The following is a 25,461-nucleotide window of genomic DNA, read 5'->3' as shown; positions in this document are numbered from 1 at the left end:
CATTGCCTCTTATATGGGTAAAAATTCACTTTTTACCCATATAAGAGTACAGTGATCGATTGTCTGCACCTTTATGACATATGCCACAGTAATATTTAGGAAACTGCTGTAGCAAAAAGATCTTTGAGAAAAAAAAATATGCATTAATGAATATTATCAAACTTCAGAGTGTAGCCATCTTGAATCTGTGAGATACTAGGCTTCCCATCTGTGAAAAACTGATTGATTACATGATGGATGAAGTTTTTGGGGGATTCTTACCAGGTTTCCTGACTGGAAGTTGAAGACAACAATGTATTCCCGATCATGCTCAATTGGATTCAAATCTGAGCACAATTCCATATCCTCTGTTATTTCCTCCTCATATATCACATTCATGAACCTGATCATTTTGATGCATGAAAAGAGGGAATTCACCAGTGTCAGTTGTAACATGCCATTACTAAGATTTTAAGAATTTAGTCTCTGTGAATTTTAACCATCAGTGGATCCATTCTGAATGATGCACAGGTCAGTACATCCATATGCACTGAAACAGGCAGGCTGTTTTCAGCAAAAGGAGGTCCTTATTGGATTGTATTACACTGTATTTTATTGAGTGTCACATTCTCTCCAGATCAGAAGTCATCAATTAGACGTCTCTGAGCCAGATTTGGATTCGTTGGGGATGAAAACTTGGATGTGCATTTGTCCGATCAAAGTTAAGTGCAGTTTCTTCAAGCTTTAAACTGCTCTGAAGATAGAAATGCATAGGACTAGCCCACACCTTTGTATATTCTTTGTGTAAGTTTCTTGTAATAGCCATTGGAAGCCTTTTTTTGCAGTTGCATGCCATTTTGTCAACTCTTCAGTGGGACCATTATTAGCAAATGAGATCATTCTTTGAAGTGTTAACTTGCAGTAAAAAATATTCACCAAAATCTCTTGGTACCAAATTAGGTGGTTGCTTCTTAGCTCACTCGAATGTTGGATGCTAATATCTATTAATGTCTGGCTTTCGATCTTGCTGTGGCTCATCATACGATGCTTTAATGCAAAATCCTCTTGACCTGGGGCTCTGATCTGAAGTCGATGGAAAAATCTGCTGTCACTACAATAAATGGTACATGTATACAGGTTTAAAAGAAATACTCATTTTAGGAGACTTTCAAATCACATTAAAAAAGTGTCTTCATTGTTAATTTGCATTTGAAACAGCTTTCTATGTCTGCCTTTTCATTACCCAGAGCAATGAATTTTGTTTCAAGGCAGTTTAGTAAACAATGCTTTAGTAAACTGGTTTGAAATAAAATATGTTTTGAAAACTTCTCTTCTGTTGACCAGCATCTCCAGTATATAATTTTCCACTTTTTTGGCCAGTAGGTTCTACTTGCATTGTGTGATGCTGTGCAGAAGAAGCCCAGTTGTAAGCAAAACTTGTTTTTGGATTTCTTCTAGTAAGCAAACACAAAGACAAGTGAAGTTTTTTTTAAAAGCAAACTGGTGTAAACTATTTTAAAGTAAAGAATATGTGTATAAGAGATTATATGAAGTGCAATATATGCAATATATTGCTTATATATAGTATAATAATGTGTATGAAATATATGCAATGCTTCCAAATTTACTGAAGTTTTTATTTAAATGAAAAAAAACTATGCAGCAGTTTAATTCTGATTTTCTCCTTTTCAGATACTCAAACTCTGCAACACGTGCCAGTCACTTCTCGGAAGAGTATTAAGAGAAGGTAATTAAGAGATTTTTTTTTCAGCTTATGCTGGAATTGAATCTTTTATATATATTTATTGTTATTTTCTTCTTTTTTAACTCTGGTTAGTGTATTATTATCTGATTGGCTTTTGTTAATCTTGTAATGGTAGTAAAAGCTTTAGTAAAATCATGCTGCTTTAGATGCATTGAACCCTGTCAGCTATGAATTCTTTAGAATTTTGCATTATATTCTTCATCTGAGGAATTATTTGTGCTAGAGACAAGCAAGTTAATGTATCATTTATAGAATAAAAACTGAGTGTGAAGAAGATTTAAGCAAACTTTTTGATTGAAAAAGCTTTGACCAAAAAGCATGACATAATTTAAAACTCTATGGCTTCCTGGCAATCATAGCAGGAAGTTTAGCTTTGAATGAAAATTAAATCAATGCTGGAACATACCAATGCTAGCAAAATAGACTAATAGTTAACAGGATACTTAGATACTGTGGCTATACTGGAGTTCTGCCATATTAAAGCGGTACTTCCCAGTAACCTGAGCAAGACTGCGAGGGGCATGACTTGAAATGAAAATATAGCAAGTGAATCATAGAACAGCAGAATATCAGTAGAAGAGCAGAAAGAAATAGCTTTAATCCCTGAGAAGCTTTGGGAAAAAGCATAGAGATGTCAGCATAGGTGTCGCATAGGTGTGGTGAAAATGGTGAGAAGATCTCAGAGAAGCTGGATGGTGAAGGCTGGGTCGCTGAGGATTAGGAGGCAGCGAAAAAACTTGGAGGAAGTAACACGTAACTGGGAGAGAGGATAACAGGATTGACATCAGTAACCATTTCAATGTGAGAAAGAGGATCAACTGGTCAATTTTCTTCACCATCCACATGCTGAATATCAGTAGTGAACTGACGAAGTTCAGTATTGATATTCAGCATGTGAATATACTGAAGCTGTGAAAACGGTCACGAGTCATTATTCAAGCTATGGGCTCTGTTCCAAAATCATCAACAAAACTTCCTAAGTACACTAAACCATACTGGAACCGGGAATGTCCTACACTGAAACAACAGAGAAAAGCTTGGCGAGTTTTTCATAAACACCCCACTTTGCCAATCCTTATTACCTTCAAAAAGCTTGAGCAAAAGTCACCCAGAGCAATTAAGAGTGAGGCAAGCCAGAGGGATTCGTGGGTGTCTTATGTGCCTGGAATAACATCTTCTACAGCTAGTAAACGAGTATGGGAAAGAGTTAGAAAATTATGCGGACTGAACAAAGACCACTCACTTTCCTTTCTGAAGAAAGATGGCCGAGTGATCAGCACAATGGAAGAAATTGCAAATGCAATTGGTGAGAATTTTGCTGCCATTTCTAGTGGCAGCAACTAGCCGCCTACATTTCTTTCTGTTAAGCGATGCTGTGAAATGCTCTCATTCAATTCAACTCTCCGATCTGTGAGCTGTACAATAGGAAATTTTCCGTGTTTGAGTTAAGTAGGGAACTGATGCAGACACACAGATCAAGGCCGGGTCCAGATAGTATGATACAGTTATATGCTGAATCATCTATCCTATAAGTCATTGGTTGCCCTACTCACCCTTTCCAATCGAGTGTGGACTCTGCCTTTCCCAGTGCAGGACAGAGAGCTGTTCTCATCCCCATAGCTAAACCAGGGAATAACTCGGAAAAATCCTTCCAACTACCGACCAATCATTCTTAACTAGTTGCATTTGCAAATTATTTCAAAGAATGGTAAACCGCCGCTTAGGCCATTATTTAGAAAAATACAGAGTAATCTCACCGTATCATAGTGGTTTCCGTGAAGGTAAAACAACTATGGATAATATGATCCTTTTGAAAACTTCAATCCATAAAGCCTTTGTCAAAAGAAACCATTTAGTGTCAGTATTTATTTATATTCAAAAAGCTTATGACAAGGCAAATTACGTGATCTCTACAACAGTGGCTTGCATGGCAACCTGCCGATTTTTATAAGGAATTTCTTGAAACCTATGTTTCCATGTTTGAGTTAAGTAGGGAACTGATGCAGACACACAGATCAAGGCCGGGTCCAGATAGTATGATACAGTTATATGCTGAAGCATCTATCCTATAAGTCATTGGTTGCCCTTCTCACCCTTTCCAATCAAGTGTGGACTCTGCCTTTCCCAGTGCAGAGCAGAGAGCTGTTCTCATCCCCATAGCTAAACCAGGGAATAACTCGAAAAATCCCTCCAACTACCGACCAATCACTCTTAACTAGTTGCGTTTGCAAATTATTTCAAAGAATGGTAAACCGCCGCTTAGGCCATTATTTAGAAAAATACAGAGTAATCTCACTGTATCATAGTGGTTTCCCTGAAGGTAAAACAATTATGGATAATATGATCCTTTTGAAAACTTCAATCCATAAAGCCTTTGTCAAAAGAAACCATTTAGTGTCAGTATTTATTTATATTCAAAAAGCTTATGACAAGGCAAATTACGTGATCTCTACAACAGTGGCTTGCATGGCAACCTGCCGATTTTTATAAGGAATTTCTTGAAACCTATGTTTCCATGTTTGAGTTAAATAGGGAACTGATGCAGACACACAGATCAAGGCCGGGTCCGGATAGTATGATACAGTTATATGCTGAAGCATCTATCCTATAAGTCATTGGTTGCCCTTCTCACCCTTTCCAATCAAGTGTGGACTCTGCCTTTCCCAGTGCAGAGCAGAGAGCTGTTCTCATCCCCATAGCTAAACCAGGGAATAACTCGAAAAATCCCTCCAACTACCGACCAATCACTCTTACAAGTTGCGTTTGCAAATTATTTCAAAGAATGGTAAACCGCCGCTTAGTCCATTATTTAGAAAAATACAGAGTAATCTCACCATATCGTAGTGGTTTTTGTAAAGGTAAAACAACTATGGATAATATGATCCTTTTGGAAACTTCAATCCATAAAGCCTTTGTCAAAAGAAACCATTTAGTGTCAGTATTTATTTATGTTCAAAAAGCATATGACAAGGCATGGAGATATGGCAAATTACGTAATCTCTACAACAGTGGCTTGCATGGCAACCTGCCAGTTCTTATAAGGAATTTCTTGAAAGCTATGTTTTTTCAAGTAAGATTTGGCTCAGTGGTATCAGATGTGTTTTGTGAAGAAGAGGGTGTGTACCTCAAAGCTGTGTTCTTGGTATAAACTCTGTTCTAAAGGAACTTTCTTCTTCCATATCAGGTTCCCTATATGTTGATGACTTGCAGATAAGTTGTTAAGGTGCTGATATGAGATACGTGGATAGACAGCTGCAGATTGCTCTGGATAGGATTCATAAGTGGTCAGAGGGTGAGGGCTTTATATTTTCAAAAGATAAGGCTGTGTGCGGGCACATTTGTAAAAAACAAAATCTTCATCCTGAGCCTGAGTTTTACCTTCAGGGTTCGTTGATCCCAGTTGTCTCTGAAGTAAAAATTTTAAGAGTGGTGTTTGATCGTAAGTTTACATTTCTTTCTCATGTGTTATATTTAAGGAAGAAGTACTTCAAAATAGTAAATCTACTAAAAGTACTGGTGAACACCTCCTGGGGAGCAGAACGTAGCTCTTTGTATTTACAGATCACTTGTACACGCCAAATTAGACTATGGCTCAATTGTGTATGGATGTGCATGGCCTTCTGTATTAGTGAAACTTGATCCCGTACATCATTAGGCTCTGAAGATTAGTTTGGGAAGTTTCAGAACATCTCCTGTGCAGAGCCTATATGTTGACTATTATGAACCGGCGCTTCAACTATGGCGTGTGCAATTGTGTCCTTATTTCAACCATCTCTTTCTTTTATTTCAATATTATGTCGCAGTATGATCACCCCCTCCAGGTCTGTAGGCTTGATGACTGTCACAAACGTTTATTTTCTGCACAACCTCTTAATATACTAATTAATAGAACAGAAACAATATAATAGAACAGATTTCTTAATATAATAGAACAGAAACACTGATAGAAAAATTTTGTTTCTCTGATATTAAGGTCCAGGCAGTGAAGTATGTAGATAACCTTTAAGGTTCTGTGCCAGAATATCCATCCATCCATCCATCCATCCATCCTCCCCACCCCTAAATTTAAAATGTTTGTAATTGGTTTATAAGTCACAGCAATATTAATAATTTATTCTTCAGATAGTCCCTGAAAAATTATTATTTTCGTTTTCTCTTTCATATAAATTAACAAATCATACTGAAAACGGTATCTCTAAAGCAGCAGATGTCACTCGTTTAAACAACTACCCTTAGCATTTTAAAACAGTGTTTAACTTGGGTGTAAACGAGTAACTTGTAAATTTTTAAGTGTTGTTTCTGCAATTTCGAATATTATGTGTCGCCAATTATGTTGCTTTTGCCATTGATATTTAAAACCATGGCCGCTATATTTGTATACAGATATTTTTCAGTAAGAAAATAAGTCTATTTTGTACTCGAAATCAGTACATATCTGTCTTTAACTTTTAGATAATAGCTTAATTTTTTTTTCAGGGCTTCCAAGAGAAAAGGAGGATATGATGAAGGTGTGTATATAATTATGATAAACATATTAAAGACATTATCCATTTAATTTCCTGTGGACATTATCATCTGAGAGCAGTGGTTTCAAATATGAATTGAATGTGGGCCTGATGCATGAAACCGGCTTATTCCAAATAATTCTAATTATGTTGAATTAATGACTAACTTATGGTAAAAATAGACAGCTTACAAAATATTTCCAAGTTTCCAAAACTTGAGTACAAATAATGACAACTTATTCCTCTTTTTTATTTATTTATTTATTTATTCAGCTTTGCTTTAGCATTTACAGAAAAATACATATATCTACACATCAATTAGTGAATTTCTTTATTTTTGGCTACTGATTTGAGCTGCAAGAACTAATACAGTCAAAAGTCGTTAATCCGGACTCGTTGGGACTTCGGCGATTCCGGATTATCGATTTTTCTGGATTATAGATCATCAGTTTAAATCTCGTAAGATGGCATGCAGAAATTCTAAAATAAAAAATATTAAACCATAATTTATGAAATAAAAAACAATTATGATCTAAAGGGTATCAAAATTTACAAAAAAAAAAGCTTAATATTTATTTGTTTACTTTATTAAACATTTCTTTCAATGTATGTTGTTTTAAATTGCTTCGCTTTATCTGATAATACTTTCTCTTTAATACTATAAACAGACATAATTTCTTGTTCAGTTACAAAGTTCCGCTGTTCAAGTCCCGTAATTGCTGTGCCGAGAATACTGACTAACTTGTCAATCGAAATTTTTTCGTTTTCACCAACCTCTCTGTCACATTCTTCATGTCTTTATCCATTTTTTGCAGCCATTCCACTTTTTGTTTGATGGACATCGAAACATACTTTCATTTTGTAGGATTCTTTGGGAGCTCCAGAATCGAAAATTCTATTTCACATAATTGAAAGTTCAAGTTTACTTTTATAGTATTGCTCTTGCAAAAAATTATAAGCCGGATCCAGTTCGAAAATTAAGGAACAACGCAATCATCAACATTAACTGAAATAGATAATTAGATAATTTTAGCTTATACCGTCCGTTATACATAAAACGCGCATGCGAAAACGTATTCTGTGTTTGCACACACGCATATGCACAGTTGTAAAAGGTCTTACGCGCACGTGTAAACGCCTATGTGCATGTGTGAACGCGGCGCATGCGCAGAAAGTTTTTAGCTTTGAGGTCCGGATTATAGATCATTATGGATTATGGGTGTCCGAATTAACGACTTTTGACTGTAATTCACAATTGAGGATATTTTTAATTTTTGGTTAAGTATGAATAAAATTTAGTCAGATCTGTAGCTTGAAATCTTTGAAAAAATTTACTTCCGTTTATGAATATTTTTGAGTGATTCTCATATTTGTTTTGAAGGGTAAGCAAAATAATGTAAAAGTGGACTATGAATCATTGAAACCTTGAACTTTCTCTTCAAAGTCTTGTCATAATAATGTTTATTAAATTGCTGGGAATATATTCCTGAGCCATGTGAAACTCCTTCAAGGGGATATGTGCAGATGGCAGGCTATCAGTTTGAGACAACTGCATTGGAAAACATTTCTTTTTGTTAATATACTTCGTTTTAAAAGATTATCAAAATGAGTCGTTTTATTGTATTTAAGATTCAACACTTGACTGCCACACTAAAAGCTCAGAACAGGCCACATTATTTATTATATTGTTATGAATTAATGAACTGAACTATAAAGCAGTTGATGCAATTATTAAGAATATTGTTTCTTTGATTTTTTAATGTAAATGATTTAAATAAAAGCACATTTAATTAATGAATTTTCATTTAAATGAATCAGATTAAAATGTTAAATATTTTTATAGAATTATATAACTTATTTTTTCATTTTATAAATCTACAGAAAATACTTAATATTTCTCATGTTAGTCTAAATGAGTATTCATCTATTTTCCTATGAAATGTTTTGTTATTCCAGCTGAGCCCTGGCGACAGTGTCAACTGATAAACTGTATTAAATTTTAAATGATCCCTTTTGAGTAGTTGTTAAAATCTGAACCTTTCAATTCTTGTCTTTCTTGTTCAGTGTTTATTTAATAAAACTGGCGTCAATGTAAAGTAAGTGCTTTATATATTGAGTAAGTACTCTGCTCAATTGATAAGGGATAGGCAGTTTAAATAAACAGATAGCTGCTGATAAATATGTGGTACACTATTAAATATATTTATGAATGTGAGAACTTAATAAAAATTTAAGAAAGGATAAACTTATAGGAAACACAACTATTATAAAAAATTCATTTTTACACTCTTTCAGAGAAAAAAGAGATATGCATTAACTCCTTCACATCCAATCCGCCTCACACGGCCTTACATTGAAACAACAAGAACCGCCCAAAAATGGCCGAGATTGTAATCTTGTTTTCTTCCCTCCTCCTAAGGTATGCAGTAGCAGGTGCAGTTTCCCCAATTGCATTTTATTAGTTTACTGCAGACAGCTTGTCCTAAGAGGTTTCTTATCTTTTAGTTGGTCGTGACATTTCGTTGTTGATTCTTTTGTGGTACAGTGTGCTTTTAAGCTTTAAACAGCAATAAAAGAGCAGTTTAAAAATTTAAGAATTATATTTATTTTTAATCAATTTATTCCTTTCTATAAAAATAACGGAAATAAACAAAATCTCAGTCGTGATCATAACAAAGGCAGAAAGGCTTGTTGGTCTGACCTTCAGAATAGTTTTATAAAGAACGGGGTCAAAGGCTAATTGAATCTTTGTTAGAAAGTACAAAGGATGTCATTGGAAATCTTCACACTTATTTTCTGCATTAATGAACAGGGAGGGAAGGAAATTGCTGTCAAACTGGAAAACTATATCGGCGGTCCGGTATTTTGAGGATACAGGTTAGCAAAGGGTCTGGATTTCAAAGAGTTAAGGAATTTTGTCAGACTTTATTAAAAGTCTGACAAAATTCCTTCATTGTAGATATTTTGAGTCTGTGGGGAACTAAATTGATTACATGATAGATAAGGTTATGCGAGATTTCCCCCAGGTTTCCCTATTGAATGTACAGTAGCTAAAGTTAAAAGTCTATTAACAATGTATCCCGATCATGTTCTACTGGATTCAAATCTGAACACCATTCCATATGCTCTGTTTCTCCTCATGTGTTCAAGTTCATTAACTAGGCCATTTTGATGTATAAAAAGGATGGAATCGCCAGTGACAGCAGTACAAAGCATTACCAAGAATTTCTTCTCTGTGCATTTGAGCCATCAGGAGACAGATTCTGAATGATGTAGAAGTCAGTGCATCCATATATGGTGAAACAAACCCCTTATTTTCAGCAAAATGAGTTTTTTGGAGATTGTGTCGCATTAAATTTTATTGAGTGTCACATTTTGTCCAGATCAGAACTCTGAAAATACATTCGTAAATTCTTTGTGACAAAAAGCTTACACAAAGAATGGACACTGGAGGCTTTTTTTGCAGTTGCGTGACATTGTGTCACCTTGTCAATGGGGACCATTATTAGCAAATAAGGTCATTCTTTGAAGTGGTAACTCGTGAAAGCCATTGACCAAAATCTCTTGGTACCAAATTAGGTGGTTGCTTCTTAGCTCACTCGAATGTTGGATGCTAATATCTGTTGATGTTTGGCTTTCCATCTTACTGTGGCTCATCATACGATGTTTTAATGCGAAATCCTTTTGACTCGGGACTCTGATCTGAATTGGATGGAAAAATCTGCTGTGTATACAATAAATGGTGCATGTATATAGGTTTAAAAGAAACACTCCTTTTAGGAGACTTTCATATCACATTAAAAATGTGTGTTCATTGTTAACATTGTATTTGCATTTTAAACAGCTTTCTGTGCCTGCTTTTTTCATTATCCAGAGTAAAGAATTTTATTTCAAAGCATTTCAGTAAACAACACTTTAGTAAACTGCTTTGAAATAAAATATATTTTGAAACGTTCTTTTTTCTTTTGGCTAGCATCTGTACTGTATAAGTTTCCAGTTTTTGTTACCCATAAGCTCTATTTGCATTGAGTAATACTGTGCATCTGTGGTAGAGATTATATGAAATGCAATAAAATGCTTTCAAAGTTACTGAAGTTTTTTGTTGAATGTCAGAGTAATTTATACAGCATTCTAATTGGAATTTTATCCTTTTCAGGTGTTGGAAAAGGTATTTGCATTTAAAAAAGACTTTGATTATTTCCTGATGAGGGAAGCAGATGCCCTGCTGGATGCAGGTAATTAATAGTATTTTTTTTTGGCATATGCGGTAATTTAATGTTTAATATAGTGTCATTTTCTTCTTTTTTAACTCAATATTTAGTGTATAGTTTTCTATCTGGCATCTTGAATGCATTTGAATATGTGTTTTTGTTGATCATATTTTGTTAATCATACAGAAAAGCTGATGATATAGATAAAGTATTGACAATTTAAAATAAATTTCTGTTTTGAATTGTTTATAATTTTGGTTTTAATTAATTAATTAATTTTTTAAATGAAGTGCCTTTCCCAAGACTCTATTTCTTTGTTAGTTTCCATGTTAATGTTAATTTTTTGTTGAATATGCATTTTTGTTAAACACGCGTCATACATACAGGAAAGATTGATTTTTTTTTATTTAAAGGAAAGGGACCTTATCATCAGGAAAGAGAGCCAGAAGAGGAGGATGAGGTAATTTTTCAATTAATATTTTTCTAAAGCATATATATCTAAAAAATTCATGAGTTTTGACTTATTTTAAACATTAAAAGTATATTTTAATTGCTGCAGCTGTATTTTTAGCAAGGAAAGACTTGGTACTTTTTACAAGTATTGTATTTAGGAAATCCTTGGTAGATTTATTATTCATTTTAGTATGGAGACTTAGACTAAAAAAAGTTTCTATTTTTATAAAACAGGAATATTAGTAGTTCTTGAATACCATAATCCTACCTAAGTAGTTTCTCTTTTCAAATTTTAAAGAAAATTTAGCTTACATTTCTCATGATTTTAAGGCTTTAGCAGCATATATTTTGCTTTAATGTCAATTCTCATGCACTTGTGGTCAGATGCTGGTTGTACGCACAGTTATATATCACCATGTGTGTATCAATTGGAATTTTTAGTACTGGCAAAGTACATTAATCTTCAACGCTATTTCATTTTTGTAAAAGTCTGTCTCTTGGTGAACATAAAATTAGTGTCGTAACTGTAAATGTTGTTTATAAACCTGAAGCATCCTTAATGGGGATTTCTACCTAGCTGCAGATAGTTTGAGGCTAAAATACTACATGGTACCTTTGTTTTATAGAATCCATAGAATGTCTTGTTTTATCCAAAATAGTGATTTTCAGTGGTATGATAATAATGCTGTACAATATACAGTACACTCCTGATTATCCGCGGAATCGGGTGGCGCGGCCGCCGCGGATAATAAAAATCACGGATAATCCGAAAAAAGCTAAAAATGGGAATAGCAAAAGAGAAAACAGTCATTCCAACTTTGAAAAATCGTTTTATGTGCAATAAAATGTAAAATAAACAGCAGTAAATGTTTAACTAACGCTTAATATTTTAGTATATCATTCAAAATTAACCTAAAATGCAATTTGTTAATGAAAACAGAAAAGTGCTTTGTATACTTACGAGAGGTGTCAAGGATACGCAGAAAAATTAATACATATGTACTGTTTTAATACTGTAATGTATTATGTAATTACAAAAGCATAACTGTAACAGTTATTTGTGTTCGTTTCTTGCTTTGGAAGCATTTTCTCTTGATCCGAGATTGCATTTTTCATAGCATAAGTTTCTCAGCCAATTTTGCATCGTCTGGTTCTTTAAAATAGCTCAGCATTCCATCGACTTGTTGCAAAGCCCCTTCGTGAGTCTTCCACTTCTGCACATTGGGCTCTTCTTTGCCTTCACTTTGCTGTCCTTCACTCTCAGTCTCTCCCCTTGCTTTCTGCACAATTTCGTCATCTGTCAAGCCTTCGAAGCCAGGTTTGTTGACGTCACACTCCAACCACTCGTTAATGTTTTAAGCATCGACGTTCTCACCACCTGGAACTGTTTTCACCATATCGGCAAGAGTTGACGTGGGCGTGTCTACATCTTCATTCTCTTCTTCACAACTCAAAGGGGTTACGTTGTTGTTGGCTTCAACATTAGGCATGAGTTTTCTCTTTGATTTTATGGGAGTTGACAGTTTCACAGTCCCATGCAGATGCAATATCGTAGATGCTGTCCAAGATTGTATAGTGTTTCCAAAACTCTTTCAGATTATAACCTTCTTCAATTTTGCTCATTAGCAGCTTGGTTCCGTATGTTCTCTTCATTGTTGCAATGACTCCTTGGTCCATAGTTTGGATTAGCACAATAATGTTTTGGGGGAGAAAATTTGCAAAAATTTGTCCATCAGAAGACTTTAGCACGCTTGTTGCTGGGTGAGAAGATGCGTTGTCGATTAATAGCACAGCTTTTTCAGGCAGGTTTTATGATTTAAGATGTTTACGCACTTGAAGAACAAAGATTTTTTCGAACCATTCTTGAAAAATGTTTCGGTTCATCCATCCTTATTTTTGGTTAAAGTAATCAACGGGCAAATTTTCTATCCTTGGGCCTTTGAAAGATCTGTTTTTTTTTTTTTTTTTTTTTTTTTTTTTTTTTTTTAACTTTCCAATGACAAACAAGTCTAAGTTTATGTCCACCGGTAGTGTTACTGCAAGACATGATAGTGATCCTTTTTTTGCTGCTTTTATGACCCGCCACTTTACTTTCACTTTCAAATGCTAAAGTGCGAGTGGGAAGACATTTCCATTAAAGTTCCGATTCGTCAGCGTTGTAAGTTTGTTCAAAAGATTGCTCTTCTTTTAAAACAAATTCTTCAAATTCATGGTGGAAATCATCGGCTGCTTGTTGGTCACCACTAAGTTTCTCCCCTCGAATTCCATGTCACTGCTTAAAATGAGTCAACCAGCCAGAAAACGCATCAAAATTTCCTTTCAGGCCTAGCAACTCAAAAAAAGTTTCTGCCTTCGCCACAATGATAGGACCTTTTGCAGGAGTACCCTCTTTTCGAACTTGAGCTAACCACTCTGTCAATGCCGTGTCTAGCTCATCAAAGGTAGTTTTTTGCATTTTCATTGCGGAAGCACTGTTCGACATTGATGCAAAGTTCACCAGTTTGTCTTTTTGCCTTAAAATGTCACACACTGTTGTTTCCGATATTCTGTAATCCAGTTCCATCTGCTGCTTTGTAGCGCTGTTTGCTACTTTGGAAATTAATTCTAGTTTTTGCGCAATTGTCAACACAACCTTCTTTCGATTTCCTGACATTTTAAATCGGTAACGAAAAGCAAAAAACCAAAAAGCACAATCACTGAACACAGTATAAGATAAGAAATTAACTCCGACCAGTTCGCAAACACTATCGGGCTTAAACTAAGAATGGCGAGTGGCAAGAAGTGGACGTGTCAGTAAGATTAAGACGAGAGAGGATGATGGAGCGGGCAACTGCAAGGGTGAGTAAGAAATCACTTACTCATCAGAGGGGAAGGTTCCGAGAAGGCCTGGGATATTTCTGCTATAAATAATCACGATGTTAGCAAATTAAACATTTCACTCAGTTTTGTGAACATTTTTATTTTCTTTGCTTTAGGCTTGTAAAAAAAAAAAAGAAACTTTGTGCGACAGGCACGGATAATCTGCCCGCGGATAATTGGGAGTCTACTGTATGTGGATCCTTCAAAGTATTTTTTCACATTTATTTTACATATGTGCATATGTGTTTCTTAAATTGTAAAAATTTCTGTATATTGAGCTTAAGATGCTCTAACACATTTTGCAAAATTATGTTGACAACAGAAAATTAGATGTTCAGAATTTCCATCATGCAGTTATTTTTAAGATTATAAAATGATGTTTGAATTGCAGTTAGATATTCTTTATTGTAAGTTCTGCGTGGTAAGAGATTTTAAAACTTCCCTTTTATAGAATCTAATGGTTTACTAACAGTTATTAAAAAAATTAATTCAATTGTTTTAGTTTTGGGATTTTGATACATGTTCTTCATTCCATTCTTTCAGAAATGTCAGATATGTTACCTTATGATCTTATGAACATCAAAATGCTTTTTAAAAATTAAAAGAAAAGAAATTTAATATTTAAAAATTTTGAAAAATATTTCATTAATTTTTGCATAGGATCTCAGTATAGACTCATGCATATCAACAACATATAGATTATCATTTTTTTTGCCTGGAATCTGAACTTTTAGGGGATATATTTCAGAATCAAATGTGTCATAGTCAGTTCCATTTAATTAACAATTCTGAGGTCTTTTGTGTGGATAAGTTCTTCATAATGTAGCATAGTATAATATAATGCAGTGGTAAGGGAACATAAAATAGAGGTAAGGGGACATAAATTAGTAGTCTAAGAACTTAGCCCTAAAGATGTGTAAATAAGTCAATCCCAATGGAGTCTATTCTACACCTAAATACTTTAATTATTAGTTTGTAATAACTGACACAATGAGTCGTATGTGGAACTGCCTTTCTCAAAAGACTTTACGAAAGATGTGAAGGGTATTTTTTTATTATTTAGTGTTAATAGAAAGATGTTTGTAGGTATTCTGTTGTAAAATCTTATTTGACATTAGTTATTGCTGAACTGATCTCATAGATACATATCTGATGCCTTTTAATTTGATTCTGCACACAATTTGATTCTGCACGCAGAATTCCAAATGTGTAATGCTGTTTGAATGCTTAATGAAGCTATTGTGAGGTCAGGAAATCTAGAACAAAAAAACTGTATCAAAAGTACATCCCATTCATCAGACTCCTGTTTTCATTCTCCTTTCAAAGTCCGATGGACATAGCTCAGGAGAAATGCACACAAAGCTGTTTAAAAAAGCTCAAAAATTCACATCCAGCAATGCAGAACTTTTCATAATTTATATTAGTTTTTACTTAATGTCAGTATCTCATAAAAATTGGCATACTGCTTTCTCAAGGTTTTTGACATCCGATTGTAAATGTAAAAAACATTTTTAATATGTGCAATAACTGTTGAAAATTTCTAAATATATTTGTTACTTTTGCAGGTTATAGCATGGCCTCTGAATCTTCTACCTCCTGGTCTATGGTCCGAAGTAAGTTTTCTGCATCGTCAGATATATATATTATAAGGAGAACAATTAAATATCCATCAAATCAGAGTCTGATTGATGTTTTTAATTCATAATTTAACTAATGTTTTCCTCAAGATTTGACTTAGCTTTTTTATCAGTAGTCAGCTTAGTGTAAGAGCTTTTAGTAGACATCAGAGCTTAGTCATAATTTCCAAGCTGAAGATAAGTCTCGTTTATTGGAAGCATTATTTTGTTATGTTAATGTTTAAATAATATAACGTTCTTTATGGTTATTGCAAGGAATCATTTCTTTTTAATAGAAGGTAATTTTGAGGTGTGTGTGGATGAGTTCTTTATAGTGTTGCATAGTTTAGCAAAATGTAGCAGTAAAATAATATAAAATAATAGCCTAGAAATTTCCTCTTATTTCTTTTTTATAAGGAATGCATAATTTTCCTAAATAGAAATATGCAAAAAAATTTACATTTTTAAATATATAATCTTTTACATTTAAAAATGACACAACAGGAATATTTGGGTTATTTAAAACACTTTTTAAGTGGAAGTATATATATCTGTGATAAACAGACAAATAGTTGTGCAAACAAAGGCCAGGGAAGAAATTTTGCTAGATTTATCACATGGATTTTGCACATATGTGTGTTCAGTTTTGATTGAATTTTTACAACAAAATCTTATGTGCAAGTTGGCTTATATTTGGAAATTTTGGTACTCTGTTAAATGATTGCTGCTATTCCTTTAAGTATTGTTTTCTTGCACTTTTTCCAGTGTTGCAATAATAACAATTCTATTTTCTGTTGTCATGTATTTTCGTCTAGTAAATATTTCATACATCGAATACTCTATATTTCATAATTTCATTTCTTGTGTTATTGTGGACTTTAATATTTTACCAATATTTATTAAAAATTATGAGTTTAAATAAATATAGGTAAAATATTGAATTTTATTCTTGTTTTATTTTCTTTTGTCATTTAGAAACATATTTTCCATGCCATTCTTTTAAAAAAAGAAGCTCAGTTTTGGGAAATGACAATACAGATGTGTGGTTTTATGATTGGTGGCTAGTTACCATTATGATGTGAAAATGCTTTTTTAAAATTTGAGAAAAAATAATAAAAATTTTGAAATAAATTTTGTTTACTTTTGAATAGAAGCTCAATATAACAATATGCACATAAATGACACATAGGGTACCATTTTTGTTTGGAATCTGAAATCTTAGGGAATAAACTTAGGGGACTCTACTGTGAGAGGATGATAGAGGAAAACATTTGCTTGGGTATCATTGTATCATAAACCAAGAACAGCTATGTGCGAAAGAACTAGGATTTGACCGGCTAATGAAAGTAGTGAGTGATATAATCAATTTTATTCCCTCACATGCTTTTTAAACCACAGTCAATTTAAGGAAATCCTAGAACACACAGATGCATCACATAGTGATCTCATATATTACTCTGAAGTACGATGGTTGAGCCGTAGAGAAGCTTTGAAAAGGCTTGCTGATTTGATTGATGAAATAATACAGTCAAAAGTCGTTAATCCGGACTCGTCGGGACTTCGGCCATTCCGGATTATCGATTTTTCCGGATTATAGATCATCAGTTTAAATCTGGTAAGATGGCATGCAGAAATTATAAAATTAAAAATATGAAACTGTAATTTATGAAATAAAGAACAATTATGATCTAAAGGGTATCAAAATTTACAAAAAAAAAGCTTAATATTTATTTGTTTACTTTATTAAACATTTCTTTCAACGTAAGTTGTTTAAGTTGCTTCGTTTTATGTGATAATACTTTCTCTTTAATTCTGTAAATGGACATAATTTCTTGTTCAGTTACAAAGTTCCGCTGTTCAAGTTTTATAATTGCTGTGTCGAGAATACCGACTAATTTGTCAATTCGAAATTTTTTTGTTTTCAATAACCTCTGTGTCACTTTCTTCACTATCGGAAGCGAATTATAATGACGAGGAATTGGATTTAAATCATATCAAAGATGGAGTACATCGAGATGAAATACTACATTTAGTAAGGAATTATAAGCCAAATAAAACAAAAACATCTGCCCTGAAGATAAGGATACTGCTGACAGATCAACTTTCAATTCATTGCGCACTGCGGCGTCCCCCCTTCCCCCCGCCCAGAGCAGCGTGAAATTGATAAACAGATTTCGGAATGGTTAGAGAAACGAAGACTATGCCTTTATCCATTTTTTGCAGCAATTCCACTTTTTGTTTAATGGACTTCGAAACACACTTTCACTTTGTAGATCCTTTACATATTAGTAAATATATATCAGAAATTCTATTTGACATAATCGAAAGTTCAAGCTTACTTTTATAAAACTGCTCTAACATTCTGCAAAAAATAATAAGCCGGATCGAATTCGAAGATTAAGGAACAACGCAATCTGCAGCATTAACTGAATTAGATAATTTTAGCTTAGCTTAGCTTATACCGTCCATTATACATTAAACGCGCATGCATAAATGTATTATGCGCATGCACACACGCATATTCGCAGCCGTAAGGATTAACGCGACACATGCGCAGAAAGTTTGTAGCATTGAGGTCCGGACTATAGATCATTCTGGATTATAGGTGTCCGAATTAACGACTTTTGACTGTACCATTCCTTGATGAAAATGGCAAGCAAACTAGGATGCTAAAGGAACCATCTCTTAAGTGTAAATTAGCATTTTTAGTTGATGTGAGAGCTATTCTGAATGACCTAAACAAAAAAAAAAAAAAAAAAAAAAAAAAAAAAAAAAAAAAAAATGATGGGGGGAAAAAAAAAACAATTCATCAATCACCTGGCCAATGCAGTATCTGCTTTCAAACTAAAACTCCAGCTGTTCTCAAAGCAACGCTTGGCTGTCAAAATTTTGTCAATTTTTTTTTTTTACTTGAAGAAACTCAAAGAAAATTTTTTAGATAAAGAACTGGCTTATTCAGATCAAATAAAGAGGCTGCTTATTTCTTTTGAAAAGCGATTTACAGACTTTGAGTTGCATGAGGTTAAATTTAAACTGGTCAGGGATCCATTGTAGTCGAAGAAGGTCCAGAAGATGTTCAATCAGAACTTATCAATTTTGTAGTTGAAGAAGGTCCAGAAGATGTTCAATGAGAACTTATCGATTTACAAACTTCTGACTTTTGCAAATCCAGATTCCATGATTTAGATATTCTGGACTTTTATAGAACTCCACCTGCCGAATTTTTGCACTTAAAAAATAATGCAAGCAGATTTGCTACCATGTTTGGTAGCACATATATTTGTGAACAAACATTTTCTCTTATGAATCTAAAAAAAGTCAAAATTAAGAAATAGAGTGACAGATCAACACTTGCAATCTGTGTTATGAATATCAACAACTAACTTTAATCAAATATATCAAAAATTGTTCATAAAATTCAGTCTCAACCATCACACTAATGTATTTAACTATGGCTAACTTGTACACATTTTTATTAAAATATTTGTATACAAGTATTAAATTCTCATACGCAAAAGCTGAACTGTGTGTTTTGGGACCAGTAGTACATGCAAGGGAAAACCCATCCCTCTTAGCTTACATACACACATAATGGTCTCCAAATCAATTTTAATCTGATTACATGTCTGAATTGCAAATTAAACGACTTATTGCATTGAACCGACCCTCCCTTCAAAAAATGTTTTGCATACGCTTTTGGCCACTAACAGAAACAACCAAGTTGTTTCTTTTAGTGGCAACTTCTGCTAAAAAAGTTTTTGCATCCCTACTTTAAAGTATTTTTCCGCATTTACTTTGCACATGTGCATACGTGTTTCTTAGATTGTAAAAATATCTATATATTTAGCTATATTTCACATAAGATACTTAACACATTTTGCGAAATAATGTTGACTGCAGAAAAATAGATCTTCAGAATGTCCATCATGCAGTTATTTTTAAGATTTTGCAGTGATGTTTGGATTGTAGTTAGATTTTCTTTATTGTATGTTCAGTGTAAGAGATTTCAAAACCTTCCTCTTGAAATATCTGATAGTTTATCTAACATTTTTGGAAAAAAAAAAAAAAAAAAATGAATTTAAAACTGGAAAATTCTACGGGTGGGAGTTTTCAAAATGTTGCTTTTATAGATTTTAATAGTTTACCGATATTTATTTAAAATTATGAATTCATTTGTTTTATTTAGTTTTGTGCTTTAGATGTATTTTTTCATTCAATTCTTTCAGAAAAAGAAAATCGTTTTTGAGAAATGAGAGTACACATGTGTGGTTTTTATGATCCGTGGACAGTCACCATCCTGACATCAAAATTTTTTTTGAAAATTAAAAGAAAAGGAATTTAATAATAAAAATTTTGAAAGATATTTCGTTTTTTTTAATAGGATCTCAGTATAGGAACACACATATAAATAACATATAGGGTTTTTTTTTTTTTATTTTTTAAATGGAATCTAAGCATTTAAGGGGATAAATTTCAGAAGCAATAAATGTATCAATTCAATTCTATTTAATTCATAATTCTGAGGTCTTTTGTGTGCATAAGTTCTTCATAATGTAGCACAATAGTGCAGTGGTAAGGGAACATTACGTAGTTGCCTGAGAACTTTTCCCTGAAGATGTGTAAATAAGTAAATTCTAATGGAGTCTATGCCACATCTGATACTTTAATTATTAACACTGACTGACACAATGAGTCGTTGGTGGAACTGCCTTTCTGAAAAGACAGAAAGGAAGTCTTCAGGAAAGACCTGAAGGGTATCTTTCCAGATTAATTAGTGTTAATAAAAAGATCTTTGTAGGTCTTTTATTGTAATACCTTATTGACATTTATTATTGCTGCACTGAGCTCATAGATGCATGTCTGATATCTCTTAATTTGATTCCGCATATTATTTAGCACAATGTTTTTCGAATGCAGAATGCATGCAGAATTCCAGATGTGTAATGCTATTTAAATTCTTAATGCAGATATTTTGTGACGTCAGTAAACACAGAATGACAAAATAGTATCAAAAGCAATGTGTCATTCATCAGACTCCATTTCTCATTCTCCTTTCAAAATCCAACGGACATTGCTCAGGACAAATGCACACAAAGCTGTTTAAAAAACTCAAAAATTCACATCCAGCAACATAGAATGTTTTCGTAATTTATATTCGTTTTGTGAATATCATATAAAAATTGGCGAACTGTTTGCTCAATATTTTCGCCATCTGAGTGTAATTGTAAGAAATGTTTGTAATATGTGCACTAACTATTGAAAGTTTCTCAATATGTTTGTTACTTTTACAGCGAGAGGCATCCCTTTTCCAACCACCTTCTCCACCTCCAATTACACCCCCTTGCCCACCTAAGGTAAGTTTTGTTCATCTTCATATATATTATAAGAAGTACGATTAAGTATCTGTCAATTAAGATTTTGAATGTTTTTAATTCATAATTTAACTAAAGTTCTTAAGATTTGATATAACTTATCAGTAGAGATTTTTTATTAGTAGTCAGCTTAGCGTACGAGCTTTTAGTAGACATCTGTGCTTAGTTTTAATTTCCCATCTGAAATTAAGTCTTGTTTATTGGAAGTATTATTTTGTTAGGTTAATGTTTAAATATTGTAAAGTACAGTAACTCTTTTTATGGTTTTGCAAGGAATCATTCCTTTTATGGACATAATGAGTCATCCGTGGAACTGACTTTCTCATCCTCTACAGCTTTAATAACTGAAGACGAGAAAGATTAAGCACAAAATTGAATTAAAAAAGTATCAAAATACTTTGTTCAGAAATTGAGAGAAAATATATTTAATAAAAATTTTGAAATAAATTTAATTTACTTTTGAATAGAATCTCAATATAACAATATTGATGTAAATGACACATAGAGTATCATTTTCGTGTGGAATCTGAAATTTTAGCAGATAAATTTCAAAAGTAATAAATCATTAGTCGATTCTATTTAATTCATTATTTTGGGGTCTTAAGTTCTGCATAATATAGAGTAGTATAACAAAATCTGACATACATGGCTCAATGTAAATGCACACGAAACTTTTGAACTCGAAAAATTCACTTCCAGCAACTCATAATTTTTTCATACTTTATGTTAGTTTTACGTCAGGTCAATACACTCATAAAACTTGCATGCAGCAATCTCTAGGTTTAGATATGTGATTGTAAATGTAATAAAAGTTTTTAATATGTGCACTATTTATTCTGTTAGTTGTTTCTAAATATATTTGTTACTTTTATAGGGCAATAGGAAGAAGCGGAAGAGGACAGAGTCTCCTGTCCCAATGCCTCAAGTAAGTTATTTTTTGCAGCAGAATTGGAAGTAAATAGTGGTTCTAATCTGGTAGCATTTTAGACACCTTTTATTTAATGAGAACGATATTTTTTTTACATATTTCACAACACACTCTTAATGACCAAAATTGTTTGACAAAATATATTAAACACACCAATGTGAATTTGAATTTTTGACACTAAAACTGCATTAATCTTCAATACTATTCCATTTTTTGTATAAATATCTCTCTGTGTGACCACAAAAGTAGAGTTTAACTATACATGTTGTTTAGAAACCTGAAGCATCATTAATGGAGATTTCTACAAATTTGTGTGTTTTGAGTCTAAACTGCTAGATGCTAAATTTTTTTCTTTAGAATCCATACAGCATCTCAATTTATCCAAAATAAGTGCATTTCTACAGTATGTTAATATGTAGTAAGGTTCTGCAAATGTATGCAGATCCTTAAGAAGTAATTATTTTTCCACAATATTTATTCTGTTTATATTTCCATTGTAAAAGTTTACGTATATTGTATTTCACAACATATTTTGAAAAAAAATGTTGGCTATACGAAACTAAATCTTAACAATTTCCATCATACCTTCAACATACATATCTCGAAGATCATGCAATTATGTTTTTAACTGCAATTAAAAACTGCAGAATTCTATGTGGTGGGTGATTTCAAAATGTTGCTTTTATAGATTCTAATAGTTTACCAATATTTATTTAAAATTTTGAATTCATTTGTTTTATTTAGTTTTGTGATTCAGAGGTGTGTTTTGCATACCATTCTTTTAGTAAAAGAAACTCAGTTTTTGAAATGGCAATACAAATGTGCGATTTTATGATTTGTGGGCAGTTACCATTATGCCATCAAAATGCTTTTCTAAACTTTAAGAGAAATTAAATTTAATAAAATTTTTTAATTTCATTTACTTTTGAATAGAATCTTAACATAGCAGCATAAACATAAATGACATGCTGTAATCTCAAGCTTTTTATATGTGATTGTAAATGTGAGAAATATTTGTAATATGTGCACTAACTACTCTAATAGTTGTTTCTAAATACATTTGTTACTTTTGTAGGGCAAGAAAAAGAATAGCAGTATTTACTCCACACCATCCACCTCCTCATATCCTGGTCCATCATTCGGTGGAGAATCAAGCGAAATACCTTTTTGGCATCCCCCCGAACAAAGTGATGTGATGAGGTTTTTGTTTGGGGACCATTTGGCATCCCTGTGTGAGGAGCGCCCGGAGCATCATACACCCCCTTGTCCCCCCATCGCTACACCACTGCCATCATTCCCTTCCGAAGTACGTTTTGTACATCTTCATATATATTGTTTGCAACAGAACTAGAATTAAATAATTGTTTAAATCTGGTAACATGATAGTTCCATTTCAGATAACTTAAAAGATTTTATTTTGTATTTAAAAACTTTGTTACAGCGAGTCATCTGGGCAGTGATGAGGTCTTAGTGACCAGGGCACAAAGTCAGGTCCCTGGGACGAGGACATCATTAATTTTAAGACAAATTTAATTAAATTTAATTTTATGTAATTTAATTTGTTTCATATTTTTCAATTTTTAATGGAGATATTTCGAGTTTTTATGTAATTTTGTATTGCCGCGAAGTGAGAATTGAATTGAATGAGAAATATATCTCAAATTGAAGGAATTAAGTTTAAATGAAATGTAGCAAAAAATTTGTATACAGTAATATGCTATTACAGTATACAAAATTTACCACTGAAAGTCATGTGGTGTCCACATCAGAATTTTTTATGAAGATTTTCCTTAAATAGAAATGGCAAAGAAATGTATAGAATGCTATATTTTGTAATTTATAATGTTTTATATTTAAAAAGGCCAAAAGATGAATATTTGGGTCAAAATATTTTTGTAAGAAGTATGTATATCTGTGGTAAACAGACAAACAGTTGTGCAGGTAAAGGCCAGGGAAGGAATTTTGCTTGATTTGTCATGTAACTTGATTTATGATGCAATTTGCACATATGTGTCTTCAGTTTTGGTTGTGTTTTTACAAAAAATCTTGGCCTGTCTGCAGGTTGGCTTATAAACTGGTTATCATAAATTAAGGAAAAATCAGAAAAATAGCGATAACTCCCACAAAAATAAGCCAAACCGTGTAAAATTTGCAAAAATAAGCCAAACCGTGTAAAATTTGAATATGTTGCCAACTAAGAGTAGCTGAGTAAAACTGCGATATGCAAATTAGTGGCGCTGCTTTCGGAATACGTCATCTGCAAGGAGCATAAAAGTCCATGTTTGAGAGCAAGCCCACATATTTCACTGTGATAGTGACATCAGAAATCTGAGATAGCCAATTCGTAACAATGTCCTCCAGCCATCGTCTGCCTGCAGAACTGCAATGGAGAGCCATTGGGAGACTAGAGGCAGGACAAAGTCAAACAGAAGTGGCCAGATGGTTAAATGTGAGTCCTCCTGTGGTTCGTAGACTTTGGAGGCAATTTCAAACCACAGATTCGGCATCTAGGAGGTTCAGCCAAGGACGGCCAACTGCTACGATGAGCGCCGATGACCGATATTTGACATTATGTGCCAGACACCAGAAGGTTGGTGTCAACGTCAACTGTGTGTAGAAGGCTTCATGAAGGTGGTCTGTATGCGAGGCGAACAACCATTTGCGTGCCGCTCACATCTTGCCATAGGAGGGACCATTTTCAGTGGTCACTACAACATGTCCACTGGAAGCTTGATCAATGGAGGGCGGTTGTCTTTACGGATGAGTCAAGGTTTAGTCTAGAAAGGGACAGTAGGCGTTATTTGATATGGAGAGAGAACCTAGAACCCGTTATCTGTCAAACATCCGTGAAAGAGATGCATACGGAAGGGGCAGTGTCTATGTTTGGGGTGGCATCTCTTTGGGTGGACGCACAGACTTCCATATCTTTACAAGGGGAACCGTGAATGCTCAGAATTATAGAGATGACATCCTTGATGTTTATGTGCGCCCATATTCTGGGGCAATAGGTGAAGCTTTCCTGTTGCAGGACGACAATGCAAGACCACACAGGGCTCACATCATAGATGATTATCTTCAACAGGAAACAATTATGCGCATGGAGTGGCCAGCTCAATCCCCGGGCTTGAATCCTATCGAGCACATTTGAGATGCTTTAGGGAGACGTCCAGCTGCTCTCAATCTGCCACCTCAGACCCTTGTCGCGCTTGCAACTGCTTTGCAAGAGCAATGGCTCTCGCTTCCTATGGAACTGATAGACTGCGTAATTAAAAGCATCACACATCACTGTATTGCTTCTAGAGGCGATCATATTCCATATTGAAGGCATAGCAAACTGACATCTTCGATTTGTTCATTTTATACGTGTACTAATTTTTATACTACCATATTTGTCTGATAATTTCTTTTTATGTTATTTGATACCTTACTATGTGTTGTATATTGTGAGTAAGTTTCATTAAATTCTACATGTAACTTTTTCAGTAATCGTGATTTTTTAAATTTTTCCTTATTTATGATAACCAGTGTATTTGGAAATGTCTGGTAGTCTGTTAAATGGTTGCTGCTGTTGCTTTAAGTATTGTTTTCTTGCTGTCATTTCACTGTTGCAATAGCAATTCTACTTTCTGTTGTCATTTATTTTTGCCTAGTAACTATTTCATATATCATATAATCTGTATTTCGTACAATATTTCATAAAAACGTTCTTAATAAAGTTAGGAGGGAAATATATTATTTTGCATATGTGCACATGAATGTTTCTCCAGGGTTTG

General features: G+C 33.5%; 2 protein-coding genes across 5 annotated transcripts in view; one reads left to right on the top strand and one right to left on the bottom strand.

Moving 5' to 3' along the window:
- LOC146994849 (uncharacterized) overlaps nt 1–25,461 on the bottom strand; it is a 62,170-nt gene that overhangs the window by 7,729 nt on the left and 28,980 nt on the right. For 2 of the 4 annotated variants that reach the window (XR_015043254.1, XR_015043253.1), the window contains one exon: nt 6,486–6,729. The exons of the other annotated variants lie outside the window; for them this stretch is intronic. The gene's annotated coding sequence lies outside the window, so the exon portion shown is untranslated. Of the gene's footprint in view, nt 1–6,485; nt 6,730–25,461 lie in introns of those variants that run through there. 4 annotated transcript variants of the gene reach the window in all.
- Nucleotides 1–25,461, top strand: part of LOC118191887 (uncharacterized) — a 90,270-nt gene that overhangs the window by 58,612 nt on the left and 6,197 nt on the right. The window contains exons 10-17 of the mRNA XM_085826082.1: nt 1,672–1,726; nt 6,221–6,252; nt 10,406–10,484; nt 10,874–10,920; nt 15,338–15,385; nt 20,680–20,742; nt 21,635–21,685; nt 22,764–22,994. Coding sequence (XP_085682208.1) covers nt 1,672–1,726; nt 6,221–6,252; nt 10,406–10,484; nt 10,874–10,920; nt 15,338–15,385; nt 20,680–20,742; nt 21,635–21,685; nt 22,764–22,994 — 606 coding nt within the window. The remainder of the gene's footprint in view (nt 1–1,671; nt 1,727–6,220; nt 6,253–10,405; nt 10,485–10,873; nt 10,921–15,337; nt 15,386–20,679; nt 20,743–21,634; nt 21,686–22,763; nt 22,995–25,461) is intronic.

Source organism: Stegodyphus dumicola, chromosome 10 (genome assembly GCF_044657685.1).
Source record: "Stegodyphus dumicola isolate Sdum_Otavi_A_Nest chromosome 10, ASM4465768v1".
Taxonomy (NCBI): domain Eukaryota; kingdom Metazoa; phylum Arthropoda; class Arachnida; order Araneae; family Eresidae; genus Stegodyphus; species Stegodyphus dumicola.
This window is presented reverse-complemented; position numbering and strand designations above follow the sequence as displayed.